Source organism: Salvia splendens, chromosome 1, assembly GCF_004379255.2.
Source record: "Salvia splendens isolate huo1 chromosome 1, SspV2, whole genome shotgun sequence".
In the NCBI taxonomy this organism is placed as follows: Eukaryota; Viridiplantae; Streptophyta; class Magnoliopsida; order Lamiales; family Lamiaceae; genus Salvia; species Salvia splendens.
In genome coordinates, this window is record NC_056032.1 from 12,440,702 (window position 1) to 12,455,568 (window position 14,867).

Here is a 14,867-nt window from a genome sequence, read left to right on the forward strand (position 1 = left end):
GAGCTGCCTCCCATTTCACCCATCCATATGCTACGTCGGCTGAGGGGTAGGGGTCCTCTTTGAGGATCTCGCATTGGATCCAGTCATACTTCTCGTTTAGTCCGGTGAGAAATTTGAATAGTCGTAGCTCTGATTTGATTTCTCGGTACCGTCTTGTGTGAACATCGATCGATATCGATCCAAAGGCCGTGTAGCCGACTCCAGTAGGCCTCCAGTGTTGAGTCTCCTTGTAAAATTTTGCTTGCCTTGTCTCGCAGGTCGTATATTAGGTACGAGTCCGATGAACTCGCAAATGTCACTGCGAGCGTATCCCACAGGGATTTTGCCGTTTGGTGGTGTGCGAAATCTGCTATGAGATTCGTCTCCATGTTGTCAATAATCCATGAGAAGACTATTAAGTCTATCTCTTCCCAATCTGTGAATCCGTTCTCCCCTGGCTTCGGTGGGGACGGAACTCCAGAGATGTGGCGGTAGACTCCTCGGCCGCCAATTGACACTTTCATTAATCGTGCCCACAGTGAGTAGTTCGAGCCATTCAATTTGAAGGCTATGGTAACACTTTTACTCGATCTAATTTTTTCGGCTATGGGTTCAATATCTGGTTTGGTTTCTGACATTTTTTGGACAGATTTCTCGCATGTATTGGTCGATAAAGGTATTTGGGGGCTATGATGATTTGTTTCTGAGCCTTAAACCTACTCTTGATGCCATGTAGAAAGGTATAATCGTTGATGTTTTATTCACAATGATATTGTACATCATATATAGACTAAGGAAAGGTTATACATGGTAAGATATTCACAATCAAATCTCCTTAATCAATCAGCTAAATATCTCCTTCAATTTGTTCCTGATCTTATGCAATCTTCTTTACTTTGCAGAATATTCTTTGATTTCCAACAAGGCCATGGTTATTTATTTACTTTCGGCAGTGGACCGCACATTTCACTAATTTTTTCCACTCATATTCAAAAAAATTATAACTAACATTTTCTATATTCCATTAACTATCTTCATTTACTTTTTCTTTAAAAAAAACAAAGAATTTCTTAAAATTTGTAACGAATCAAAATCACCCTTTTGAATCGTAGATGGGGGAGTATATTTTACCACAATTGGATTCGATATCGGTATGAATCCAAAACTTTTTTGCTTGATTAAGAAATGACAAGTTCGCTTTATTAAATGTTACTACTATTTAACAAAGTATTACAATACTAATTAATCGGACTCCAGATGGAGGTCCTAAGATTGATACAACCACAAATTATTACAACCCCATTTGCATCTTATTCTTATCGTATATATAGGTGTAACGTTTCCGTTGCAGAAGTTCCATCACAGAATCCTGCAGCGACATTAAAACACAGATCACAAAATTGAATAAAAAATAAAAGTATTAGAGGGATAGTTGTATTTACTTGGAGCAGTCCATGGATGGGGAGTAGCGGTAGGGAAGGGCGACGCCACATTTTGCAGGGAGGCTATTAATCAAATCTGTCTTGGCCCCGATGCTTGGCGCAAGAGATTTTACGCAGCCGCAGACGGCCTGCCGATCAACCGTCGTGGCCGCCGCCTTGTTCAAGTTTTTCACGCCGTCGCAGCAAGGGGCCGCCACCGCTCCGCTTCCTCGGAGGTAGGCCAGGCAGGGGGACACGCTGCTCATTACCTGTCCGCATGAGATGGCGCCTTCGGCATGAGGAGCTGTCGCCGCCACCGCCACCACTGCAATCACCACCTAACAGACTACCTTAACTTCTCCAAAACCACCAATTTTTTGCCTTAAATATTTACTCCACTTGTTTTTGTTGGGATTGGAATTTGCTGCGAGTGAATATAATTGCTCTTGCATTGAGGCTATATATAGACTGAAGCATGAGATGCTAGCGTTAATAACATTAGTTACAAAACTTTGTAAATATTATAAATATGAGCAACCACTTGTCGGCAGAGATTAATCCAAATAAAGGTGTTTTTACTATAAATGATAGTAATATGGATGTATAAAAAATAATCTAAACTCTTATGGTGGGACTGGGTGAAATGGCAAAACAGAACCCTTATTGTGAAACGGATGAAGTATTTAAAAATTGAAATAATAAAGGGATATTGACTCCTAATATCATGGAACTTTCAAAACGTTGAATTTTTCCCATGAACTTTAAAATTGGCAAATAATATCACGAATTTTACCTGAGTTTGTTATTTCTCACTAACGAAAAAATTCTGGCTATGAACAATTTTGGAGGGTGTACTTCAAGAAAAATTATCATCAAATATTGAAGAACTTGAAACTCTCGAACTTTACCTGAGTTTGTTATTTCTCACTAACGAAAAAATTCTGGCTATGAACAATTTTGGAGGGTGTACTTCAAGGAAAATTATCCTCAAATATTGAAGAACTTGAAGCTCTCGAAGTTGTTGTCGAGAAAAAATTCATATCATGATATTACTTGCCATAACTTTTTTGCCGGTAGGGAATAACAAAATCAGGTAAAGTTCGTGATATTATTTACCAATTTTAAAGCTCATGGAAAAAAAATCCAACTTTTTAAAAGTTTCATGCTATTAGCTGTCAACATCTCATAAATAATACTCCCTCCGTCCCGAGCTACTCGCTCATTTCCTTTTCGGCACGGAGATTAAGGAATGAGTGTATAGGAAAGTCAAAAATGACGGTTGTAGGTGAAAATTTTTACTAAAAATGGAAAGAGTGCAAGTAACTTGGGACGCCCAAAAAGGAAATACGTGTGACTAGTGCGGGACGGAGGGAGTACATGATAAAGAAAAAGATAATAAATGTGAATAGTGTAATTGCCAGTGATTAATATTTAAGTACTTTTTGCATATATGTCTTTTTGAATGAGCTGAACAAAGTATATGTGTCAAAATTATAAATGTACTACTAGTGGATCTATATAACTAGAAGTATTCCCATAATAATAATGTTCTTGAAATTACTCAATAATACTCCGTCGGTAGACATTAATTCTAAAGTACCAAACTGATACATGGATTAAACGATGAACCAAAAATCTAAAACGTCACGTAGAAATGGTTTTGTTTGGAAAATTAGGAAATCGACAGACTGTCACATGGGACTAATTGGCCCAATTATTGATCTAATTTTCGGCTACCCATTACAATACGAGCCGTCATGGAAAACTATTTATATCTGTAGCCGTTAAATTCACATATAACTGATTTTTCAAATAAAATACTCCTATTACTCAATTATTTTTCAAATAATAAATATATGGATATTATGCAAAGCATATCAATATAAAGGTAATTTATAATGATTTTAAAGAGGTTCCAATTGCATATGTTTGTATGGAGTCTCATTATATGCAAATACATTTATTATTGTAGAACCGTAAAATTAAACCAAATTAGGGTTTTTAGATATAATTTTTTATGGATGAGATAAGAAAATGTATAAATAATTACGCCTTCATCACGAGTCTATTTTACTTCAGCTCAGGGCAAATAAGTCATAACATATTAGAAGGATTTAATTTCATTCCAGAATATATTACTTCATTCTAGTAGGTTTTTACTTCATTCCAGTATATACATACGGTTTCACCTTCACGCACCGTTATTTCTCTCTGCAATGTCTATCACCGCCGCCACGGCGCTGACAACAAATGGAATAATAGCCTAATTGAATGATGAAATAAGCACGTGGAATGATGTAATAAACTATTTGAATAAAGTTTGTGTAGAAGCATTTGAAGTCTTACTGGAATGAAGTAAAAACCTTGTCCAATTAAGTAATAACGTGTTTGAATGAAGTAATAAACCTAATGGAATGAATTGTATTTTTAAAAGTGAATATAGTAAAAACTTAGTTTGATGCATTCGAATGAAGCATGTGTTGAATCATTTCAAAACCTACTAGAAGTAAGTAAAAACATACTGTATTTTCATATTACGTACCGAAATGAAGTAATAAACCTAGTACAATGAAGTAAAATGAGGTTGTAATGAATAGCAAATAATTTACATATCAGCTAATCTTATCAAAAGACTAGATCTAATGACACTAATTTAGTCTCTAGTTTGGTCTGTAAAATTAGTTCGACATTGATCACAACTCTGTTTGGATGATAGCATTTGATAAAACTTTAATCGGATGTTTGTTTTATGAAAAATAATTTAAATTGAGATAGTTATATAAAATTTATAAGTTAGTTGTGACTAATAAAATTCAGTTTCCAATAATATCCTTTGTTGACATTGTTTAAGTTGACATTGCACGATGGATTGATCTTGGCCGCATATCTAAAGATCTGACAGATGAGATTTGGTTGTACTTAGCACACTAATGAAGGGTTATTATCTCAATGTATGACTAGAGATTAAATAAGAAAAAATGAGATTAAAAACAGAGAGGTCATTTTAAGATCATTCTTATGAACAAAAAGGATCTAAAAATATCATTATGTGTTATTAACTAAGTTGATTTTAAAATAACCTGAGTTATTTGGTTATGCATTAGGATTTGGTTGTTTATATAACACTACCTTAAATATAAATACATCATCCATCCACAGTTAATTAGAATTTTCCTTTGTTTACACAAATTATAAGAAATGTAAAAAAATGTTAGTTGAAAAAGTTAATAAAATGTACATCTACTTATCATTTATAATAAAAATATAATAAAACTTCTATCGTATAATAAAAATATAATAAAACTTCTATCGACAGAAGGGTTATACCGATCATTTCATTCCAAAAAATACATAGTAAAAGATGACCAAAAATATAACTAACTAACTAGGGCAATTCTTTGTTACTATAGAGATTTTGATATTCATAATATTTGGTGTGCAGCACCTAGAGTTGAATGTTACCCTACTACTAGCATGAAAACAAAACAATGGAGTATTTGATTAATAACACTTGAATGTAATTAATCAGCAATTGCGATGGTTAAACAGCAGGTGACAAATAAATGTGATGCGGTCAACAGTTTTGCTCTTCCCCCGTCTATGTTAACGATGCAACTCTACTGTTGAATCATGTGTCCGGTTCGACCGGAGGACTCTCACCAGTGGCCGTCTGGCCAACGTCCAGGTTGTTTTTAGCTACAAGGGGAACTCTGCCAGCGACGGCCAAACCATATCCTTTGAGCCCACTGTAGCTGGCTGGATTGTTTGTCATCAGCTTCATAGTTCGAACTCCAAGATCTCTCAGTATCTGCAAAACGATTAAACAGCAGTCTTCATAGGTCAATTAAAATCCATGATTTAAAAAACCTGGTCCATAGATACAGATTTACAGCACAAAAAGTTATAACACAGAAATGACTGTTGAATAATAGCATCAATGGGGAACAGCTTGAGTACTTAGCTATCTTGAACAATACCTGAGCACCAATCCCATACTCCCTTGAGTCAATAGGCAAACCCAGCTCCTCGTTTGCCTCGATAGTGTCATGTCCCTCGTCTTGCAAACTGTAAGCTCGAAGCTTGTGGCCCAACCCAATACCCCTCCCCTCATGACCACGAAGGTAAACCAGAACGCCCCTTCCAGCAGCTTCGATCTGTTGCATTGCAAGCTCCAATTGTTTTCCGCAGTCACATCTGGCAGATCCAAATATGTCTCCAGTCAGACATTCCGAGTGTACTCTCACTAGAATATCTAGTCCATCCCCAACCTCACCCTGTAAAGTCCACAACGACGGGCAGTCTGTAACTTTTTTTGTTTTATGAAAATCACCTCGAGTCATAAAGATGCGTATGCATACCTTAACCATAGCAATATGTTCAATCCCATCCAAAATTGACCTATAACAATAGGCAGTGAAGGGTCCCCACATAGTTGGTATATGAGCAGCAGATGCATGTTCCACTAATCTATTCCTCTTTCTTCTATATCTGCAAATTAATGCTTGTTTAAGCAAATGTTAAGAAACATCTGTTGAGAAAACCGGGTAATTTTCTCTCAAATAGTGAAATGAACCGATTCAGTAATTTCAGAGTTAACCCAATGGGGTCTACTCAATAAAATTACTTCTCCAAATAAATTCTTTGGAAAGACTGGCGAGGACACTGTCCCTCTTAAATACCAGATTCCTAACAGAATTTATCAGTCGGTGTATTTATCACAATATAAAAACACCCAAAAGAACCGTACAAAACACTACTACCAAACCCGCAAATAATATTGAATACAATACTACTACAGAAAATAAACCCAGAAATAAATGCGGAACAAAATAGATAATAAAGAAAGAACACACCCGGAACTTTGATAACGGAGTTCGGCCAAATTGCCTACGTCTCCGAGCACCCTCTGCAGAGCCCACTTATATATTTAAATGGAGAAGAGTACAATTTGGGATGGATTACAAATGAGGGGGGGAGTTCCTTTTATAAGGCAACTTACCCCCCCCCCAACTATTAACTCCCACCGATGTGGGAATTGAAATTTGTCAAATTTCAACAAATCTCCACCTTGACAAAATTTCAAATTCCACCGAACACAAATCTTCTCCATTCAAACAGACGACTTGCTTTCATATTGGCGCAGTCAAGCGCCAGCTCCAAATCGCAGAATATTAACCAAGTTCAAACAGTGTTCAAACTTGGCTCTCGTCACCACCTTGGTCAACATATCTGCAGGATTCTCCAAAGTCGGAACCTTTCGGATGACAATTTCCTCTTCTTCGAGAATTTTCCGCACAAAATGATAGCGAACATCAATGTGCTTCGTCCTTGCATGAAAGACCTGATTCTTTGCTAAATGAATAGCACTCTGGCGGTCAGAATATACTTCAAGTTGTTTCTGACCAACACCCAATTCTTTCAGCAACCCATGAAGCCAAATTGCCTCCTTCACAGCTTCAGTAACGGCCATGTACTCTGCCTCTGTCGTAGACAAAGCTACCGTTGACTGCAAGGTAGACTTCCAACTAACTGGCGCACTCGCTAAAGTGAACAAATAGCCAGTAGTAGATCTTCGCTTATCCAAATCACCAGCATAGTCGGAATCACAATATCCAACTGCAAAATGACCAAGTGATTTATCCTGCTCAAACAACAAACCAATATCTACAGTATCTTTGATATACCGCAGAATCCATTTCACAGCTTGCCAATGACCCCTGCCTGGATCATGCATGTATCTGCTCACAGTACCAACGGCCTGTGAAATGTCTGGTCTTGTACACACCATTGCATACATCAAGCTTCCAACTGCGTTAGCATAGGGAACTTTCGCCATATATCCTCGCTCATCTTCCGTATTTGGAGATAAATGAGAACTAAGTTTCAAATGAGGAGCAAGTGGGGTACTTACATGTTTGGAATCATCATTTATACCAAAACGCTGTAGTACTTTGGTCAAATACTGCTTCTGTGTCAGCCAAAGCTTGCCTCCTTCTCTATCTCTTGTTATCTCCATGCCGAGAATCTTCTTGGCTTCCCCCAAATCCTTCATCTCGAACTCTTTACTCAACTGAGCCTTCAATCTGCCAATTTCAACTTGGCTCTTTGATGCTATCAGCATATCATCAACGTATAAGAGTAGGTAGATGTAGGAACCATCTTGAAGTCTGCGCAAATACACACAGTGGTCGTATTTGCTTCTTGTGTACATCTGATCCTTCATAAACTTGTCAAACTGTTTGTACCACTGTCTTGAAGACTGCTTCAATCCGTACAACGATTTGTTCAACTTGCAAACCCAATTTTCTTTACCAGCAACCTTGAATCCCTCCGGTTGGGTCATATAGATTTCCTCCTTCAGATCACCGTGTAAAAACGCGGTCTTCACATCAAGTTGAGCTAGCTCCAAATTCAACTGCGCTACCAAAGCCAACAAAATTCTAATGGAGGAATGTTTAACAACAGGAGAAAATACCTCATTGTAATCAATTCCCTCCTTCTGGGCGTAGCCTTTAGCTACCAATCTTGCTTTGTAGCGAACATCATCTTTGTTAGGAAATCCCTCTTTCTTTGCAAAAACCCATTTACATCCAATTGCCTTCCTGCCTTTCGGCAATGGCATCAGCTTCCACGTCTTGTTCTTCTGAAGAGATTGCATCTCTTCTTCCAAAGCACCTTTCCAACCATCGCTTTCTGAACTTTCAATAGCTTTCGAAAAGATACATGGAACATCATCAACAACTGGAAGCGCATATGCTACCATATCCGCAAATCGAGCAGACTTCTTATTTTCCCGCCTCGTTCGCCTGACTGCAATTGGCCCTGATTGCTGCGAAGGTTCTTGGGGTGGAACCTCTTCATCATCTGACTCTTCTTCTTCAGTAGGAGAGTCATTTGTGGTGTTCGTAGTTGGGATCACAACTGCTTCTTCGAACTCCACCTGCTTCGGTGTATACTCCACTTGCTGCGAAGTATCACTACTATTTGGATTTACCTTATTCAACATGGAAGATTCATCTAAGGTAACATCCCTACTTACAATCGTCTTCTTAGACTCCAAACACCATAACCGATATCCTTTAACACCAGCACTGAAACCCATAAACAAAGCCTTCTTTGCACGTGGATCCAACTTTGATTCAGTCACATGATAATATGCAATAGAACCAAAAATACGCAAAGAATCATAATCAGTTGCTGGTTTACCGGACCATACCTCTAAAGGAGTCTATCCATCAATGGCAGAACAAGGCAAACGATTGACAATGTGTTGAGCGTATGTGATGGCCTCAGCCCAAAATTTTCTGTCTAGCCCAGCATTAGACAGCATACAACGAACTTTCTCCACTAGTGTTCGATTCATACGCTCTGACACTCCATTCTGCTGTGGTGTATTTCTCACTGTGAAGTGCCAAACTATGCCACACTCTTGGCATGCATCTTGGAAAGGATCACTCTTGTATTCTCCACCGTTGTCAGATCGGAGAACCTTGATCTTCCTCCCCATCTGATTTTCAACTTGAGCTTTCCATTTCAGAAAAATCCCAAGGACTTCATTTTTGCTCTTCATAGTGTACACCCAAACTCTCCTGGAAAAATCATCAACAAAAGTGACAAAATAGTGTCTACCTCCAAGTGACGGAGTCTTGGCAGGTCCCCACACATCTGAGTGCACGTAATCCAGAATTCCCTTCGTATTATGGATTGTAGTGCCAAATTTCACTCTTCGTTGTTTTCCCAGAACACAATGCTCGCAAAACTCTAATTTGCAAGACTTCGTACCTTTCAATAATCCTTGCTTAGCGAGAATTTGCAATGATCTCTCACCAGCATGTCCCAATCGCAAATGCCAAAGCTTCGTCGCCTCTGCATCCTTCTTGTTACTCGAAGTTGCAGGTCCTACTGTCCCAACAACTGTACTACCTTGATAGTAATACAAATTGTTCTTCCTCACGCCTTTCATCATCACCAATGCTCCTGAAGTTGCTTTAAGAATTCCATCTCGCATCATCACAACTAGGCCTTTAGATTCTAAGGCCCCCAATGAGATGAGATTCTTCTTCAACTGGGGCATGTACCGCACATCCTTCAAAATTCTGGTGGATCCATCCTGATTCCATAGCTTGATTGAGCCTATCCCGGCTGTCTTACATGGACTGTCATTTCCCATGTAAACAAGTCCGCCATTGAGTTCTTCAAAATCAAAGAACCACTCCCTGATGGGACACATATGATAGGTGCAACCTGAATCCAATATCCACTCGTCTGGATGCGATGTTGAAGGTGAAACCGTCAAAGAACAATCTGACTCCGCATCATTTTTGCATTCAGCAACATTTGCATCTTGCGAAGCCTTTTCTTTCTTCTTCAACTTTGGGCAGTCTTTCTTCCAATGTCCTTTCTCATAACAGAAAGCACACTCATCTTTGGCAACTCGCCTTTTCGATTTGGACCTTCCTCTTCTCTCCTTTGATCGGCCTTGTTGACGACCTCTTGCCACTAATGCTTCATCTGTAACTGCTTTGCCTTTCATTTTATCTGCCTTTCGCAATTCATGACTATACAAAGCAGAACATACAGTATCTAAAGACACATTCTCTTTACCGTGGAGTAATGTGGCCTCCAGATGTTCAAATTCATCAGGTAGAGACGACAACAACATCAATGCCAGATCCTCATCCTCAAATTTCACATCTAAATTTAGCAGGTCTGCTACTAATTGGTTAAACAAAGTAATGTGTTCATTCATAGTGGTACCTGGTCGGTATTCAAATCGGAACAACCTTTTCTTCATAAGGAGCTTATTCTGACCACTCTTCTTCAGAAATTTGTCCTCCAGTGTCTTCCACAATCTATGTGCAGAAGTCTCATTCTTGACAGCATACTTCTGCTCCCTGGACAGACACGACCGAATTGTTCCACAAGCTAACCGATTTATGGTACTCCAATCTTTATCATCTATATCTTCTGGTTTCTTTTCTTCAATGGCAATGTCAAGACCTTGCTGGAAAAGAGAGTCTAGAACCTCCCCCTGCCACATACCAAAATGGCCAGTACCGTCAAATATCTCCACCGTCAATTTCATATTTGACAGTGGAAACCTCGACCACGATGACGAAGAACTAGCCTTGTTTTCTTGATCATTACCCGCCATTACAGACTCAAAATAAAGTATTCAATATTACAAACAAATAGAACCAAGGACGAACCTTGGCTCTGATACCACTTGTTGAGAAAACCGGGTAATTTTCTCTCAAATAGTGAAATGAACCGATTCAGTAATTTCAGAGTTAACCCAATGGGGTCTACTCAATAAAATTACTTCTCCAAATAAATTCTTTGGAAAGACTGGCGAGGACACTGTCCCTCTTAAATACCAGATTCCTAACAGAATATATCAGTCGGTGTATTTATCACAATATAAAAACACCCAAAAGAACCGTACAAAACACTACTACCAAACCCGCAAATAATATTGAATACAATACTACTACAGAAAATAAACCCAGAAATAAATGCGGAACAAAATAGATAATAAAGAAAGAACACACCCGGAACTTTGATAACGGAGTTCGGCCAAATTGCCTACGTCTCCGAGCACCCTCTGCAGAGCCCACTTATATATTTAAATGGAGAAGAGTACAATTTGGGATGGATTACAAATGAGGGGGGGAGTTCCTTTTATAAGGCAACTTACCCCCCCCCCCCAACTATTAACTCCCACCGATGTGGGAATTGAAATTTGTCAAATTTCAACAACATCAACTGTTATTAAGATGAAATCTACAGATTAACCTCTCCTAGAGAAGTTACAATAAGCCAAATAAGAAAGGGGATTTACTATAAGCCAAATTAAGCAGATGCTTTTGCCAAGCAACCAAAGAAAAATCCAAATGAATGGGAAACAATGAAGCTTTGGCTATCTACCTTATTAGATCAGCGATAGACACAATCTTCAAGTTTTCTTTCTGGGCAAACTGACGAAGCTTTGGCAATCTAGCCATAGAACCATCATCATCAACAATCTCACATAAAACACCAGCAGGTTCTGATCCAGCTAGCATGGCAAGATCTACAGCAGCTTCTGTATGCCCAGCCCTTTTCAAAACACCACCCTCCCTGTACTTCAATGGAAATATGTGTCCTGGACGGTTGAAGTCCTCAGGTTTCGAATTATTTGATGCAAGAGCCTTTATAGTTATTGCCCTGTCACGTGCTGAAACGCCTGTACTTGTACCATGTTTTGCGTCCTACAACAATGCCATCAAGACGTGCTTGGATAAAAATCAAACTTTGATCGTTCCTATAGTTACAAAAACAAATTTATCCTAAGGATTATATAGCACTATTAAAAGAGACGCATACCAAGAATTAAAAAAAAAAGAACAATCATAGGAGACAAAAGAATGTATAGGATAGTTTGAGTGCAGAGTAACAACTTACAACAGAAATAGTAAATGCAGTGCAGAGTTTCTCCTCGTTTTCTCTTTGGTTCACCATGAGAGGGAGCTGCAACCTATCCAAATCTTCTGATTTCATGCTCACACAAACTATTCCAGTTCCATGCTTCACAAAGAAAGTCATGGCCTCTGGAGTAACTTTTGATGCAGCCATTATTAAATCGCCTTCATTCTCTCTATCCTCATCATCTACAATGACAACCATCTGCGAGTTGGTGAAAACAATGATTAAGTGAAAGCTTTAGATATCATAAACATCACGACATCAACATGAAGAACAACCTTTCCTTTACGGATGTCTTCAATTGCTTCAGGAATTGATGAGAAGCCTTCTGACGGTAGGTCCAAATCAAACTCATCACTCTCAGAAGGGAATCCACTGGTAGTTGGAGCAGTATCAGCAGAAAGTGCTACCAGTGTTATGGCATCAGGCTGTACATGAACTCCACCTGATATACCATTGATAAGAGTGTTGCATGCTACATTAAAGCTAGCAAAACGAGGAAGAGGGTTGGCTTCCCCAGAGAATAGTGTTGATGCTGATTTACTATTCAAACCACCATCCTTGCTCATCTGCTTGAGGGACTCCAGTCCATTAGAGCAGAGCATATGTCCACAATGGAGCCCATCAAAAAGTCCAAATGCTCTACAAAGCAGGAGGCTTGTGAATTGAATATATCACTTTAAGCACATTACAAACAAATCACATACAACAGTCAACAGATGTTCCTTACTATGAGTCTTTTGGAGGTTATGAATATCCCAATCACTCAAAAAAATATTTACAGTACTTTCAAACAAACATTTAAAAGGCCTCTGAAAAAAAAAACTCAATCCTGAGCGTAAAAATACCCCATGTTATTTAATCTAAACAAAAGGGTACCCCTCAACCATCTAAACAGAAGGACAAGACAGGTTCATTTTTTACCCAACCCCAAAATATATTAGGTACATCGAAATCTCACACACAACATGGCAAAAAACAGGATATCGACTAAATCCTACAAAAAACATTAATTCAAACCCCAGAATTGAACTTCTATCTGATACAAAACCAAAAAAAAATCTTTAGAATTAAGGACCAAAGAGGGCTAACCGGGGGCGAGAAATAGAGGCCGGCGAGCAAGAAAAGTTAAGGGCAGACATCATGTCTAACGTTGGAGAGGCCAATTACTAGCCGATATGACAAAATTCCGAAGTGATTTTTCGGCGTTTGGATTTGGAAAGCAAACTGCACAAGGTCTAACTGGTTATTTACATCGCCCAAATAAATGGATACTAACCGCCATATTAGGATTATGAATCCTATTAATATGTGTCACACACATCACCTCTATGCATGAATTTCAGTGTCTAATTTATTCTTAAAAACTTAAAAGGTTCGACTCCCAGATATAGCATTTTTACTGTGATTTCTCATTAATCAAATTTAATTCTTTAAACGCTACCTTATTTTACAAGAGATAAATATAGCGAGGTTAAATTAGTTTCTATTCTCTAAACCTAAAAAATGGATGAGCAGAAAATGTTGCTGGATTTATATTGGCCAACCATTGCATTGGACCACACGCAAGATACGGCTAAAAATTCGTTATCCGCTTCAAATTTTATTTAAAACATTCCCCTACAAAAATTCTTTCAAATAAAAGCGAATTCCCACAAAAATTGAAACCAGAACGGATCTTAAAGCATGAGTACATAAGTATGTAAAATTTGTATTTCAACATTACCGTATTTTCAGTAATTTGCAGCAAAGCTTGACTTCTTTTTTCTGAATCTCATTCTCTTACTTTCCGTAAACCCAATTTTAAATATATTCCAATTGATTTGCCATTCATTTTTTCTTATGCAACCACATTATTCGCAATTTCACATGATGAAATATATTTTCCAATTTAAATAAAATTGAAACGGATGAAGAAGCATTGGATACAGTTCAAATTCAATTCAAATGTAAAATTCGACTACACATCAGAACAGAAAAACAAAAATACTATGCATTACTAATCTATTTCCCAGAACTAATCAAGCTCAGAATTAGGCCCTCTCACCCCTAATTCTCCTCGCAAGCTGGATATCCTTGGGCATAATCGTGACTCTCTTGGCATGAATAGCACAGAGATTGGTATCCTCAAACAATCCAACGAGGTAAGCCTCTGCAGCCTCTTGAAGCGCAGCCACAGCGGAACTCTGAAATCTCAGATCGGTCTTGAAATCCTGAGCTATCTCACGAACGAGTCTCTGGAAAGGAAGCTTTCTGATCAAAAGCTCTGTGGATTTCTGATACTTGCGGATCTCACGGAGAGCGACGGTACCAGGACGGAAGCGGTGGGGCTTCTTCACTCCGCCGGTGGCCGGAGCAGATTTCCTGGCAGCTTTGGTGGCCAGCTGCTTACGCGGAGCCTTGCCTCCTGTGGATTTGCGGGCAGTTTGCTTAGTGCGAGCCATTTCTATTTTCAGGATTTCACTTCCAAAATTTCAGATGAATGAAAATGTGAAAATGGATATTTGAGTTTGGGATGAAAATTAGAAGGGTTAAGAGGGAGTATTTATGGGTGGGTATTTTGAAATTAAGGCGGGATACCGTATGATCGTCGCCGTTGTATCTGTTTTTCTAATGGACCGTTCTGATTTAATTTTCGGAGTGCTCGGATTGCCGACGTGGCAGTGCATTTGTTCGCTGATCAAGCATCGAGATCGACGGGTGGTGATTAAGGAGGTCCGGATTGCTTACGTTAACTATGCAATGAAGATTTCTTTTGAGGAGGAAATAGAAATAGTTCAGGAGTTTCATTAATTTCAAATATTTAAGGATAATCGATACTTCCTTCGTTCTATAAGGGCATTAGCAATGGGGCGCCCTAAGGCGCGCCCTAAGGCGCGCCCTATGGCGCGCCACGTCAGCAGTTTTATCCTCCTACCTCCCCACCTGCAGTGGGGCGCCCTAAGGCGCGCCCTAAGGCGCGCCCTATGGCGCGCCACATCATCATTTTATTTATTTGTTTAA

At 38.9% G+C, this 14,867-nt stretch overlaps 2 protein-coding genes across 2 annotated transcripts; both read right to left on the bottom strand.

The window, feature by feature from the left end:
• Positions 1 to 4,704: 4,704 nt before the first annotated feature.
• Positions 4,705 to 13,200, bottom strand: LOC121742529 (bifunctional riboflavin biosynthesis protein RIBA 1, chloroplastic-like). The gene is made up of 7 exons (XM_042135687.1): positions 12,957 to 13,200; positions 12,143 to 12,506; positions 11,844 to 12,065; positions 11,328 to 11,650; positions 5,759 to 5,888; positions 5,378 to 5,674; positions 4,705 to 5,208 (listed from the first exon to the last, which is right to left on the bottom strand). Exons 1-7 carry the CDS (start codon positions 13,007 to 13,009, stop codon positions 5,029 to 5,031), a joined length of 1,569 nt encoding a protein of 522 aa, XP_041991621.1. The 5' UTR covers positions 13,010 to 13,200; the 3' UTR covers positions 4,705 to 5,028.
• A 534-nt stretch (positions 13,201 to 13,734) lies between these two features.
• LOC121742537 (histone H3.2) lies at positions 13,735 to 14,395 on the bottom strand. The gene has a single exon (XM_042135700.1). It carries the CDS (start codon positions 14,306 to 14,308, stop codon positions 13,898 to 13,900), a length of 411 nt encoding a protein of 136 aa, XP_041991634.1. The 5' UTR covers positions 14,309 to 14,395; the 3' UTR covers positions 13,735 to 13,897.
• Between the last annotated feature and the right edge of the window lie 472 nt (positions 14,396 to 14,867).

Excerpts from the sequence above, each read along its gene's own strand:
- LOC121742529 (XM_042135687.1), bottom strand. The coding sequence starts at position 13,009 with ATGATGTCTGCCCTTAACTTTTCTTGCTCGCCGGCCTCTATTTCTCGC. Across the intron at positions 5,889-11,327 it reads TCTATCGCTGATCTAATAAG|ATATAGAAGAAAGAGGAATA; the intron begins GTAGATAGCCAA and ends ATTAATTTGCAG. Across the intron at positions 5,209-5,377 it reads AGTATGGGATTGGTGCTCAG|ATACTGAGAGATCTTGGAGT; the intron begins GTATTGTTCAAG and ends ATCGTTTTGCAG.
- LOC121742537 (XM_042135700.1), bottom strand. The coding sequence starts at position 14,308 with ATGGCTCGCACTAAGCAAACTGCCCGCAAATCCACAGGAGGCAAGGCT.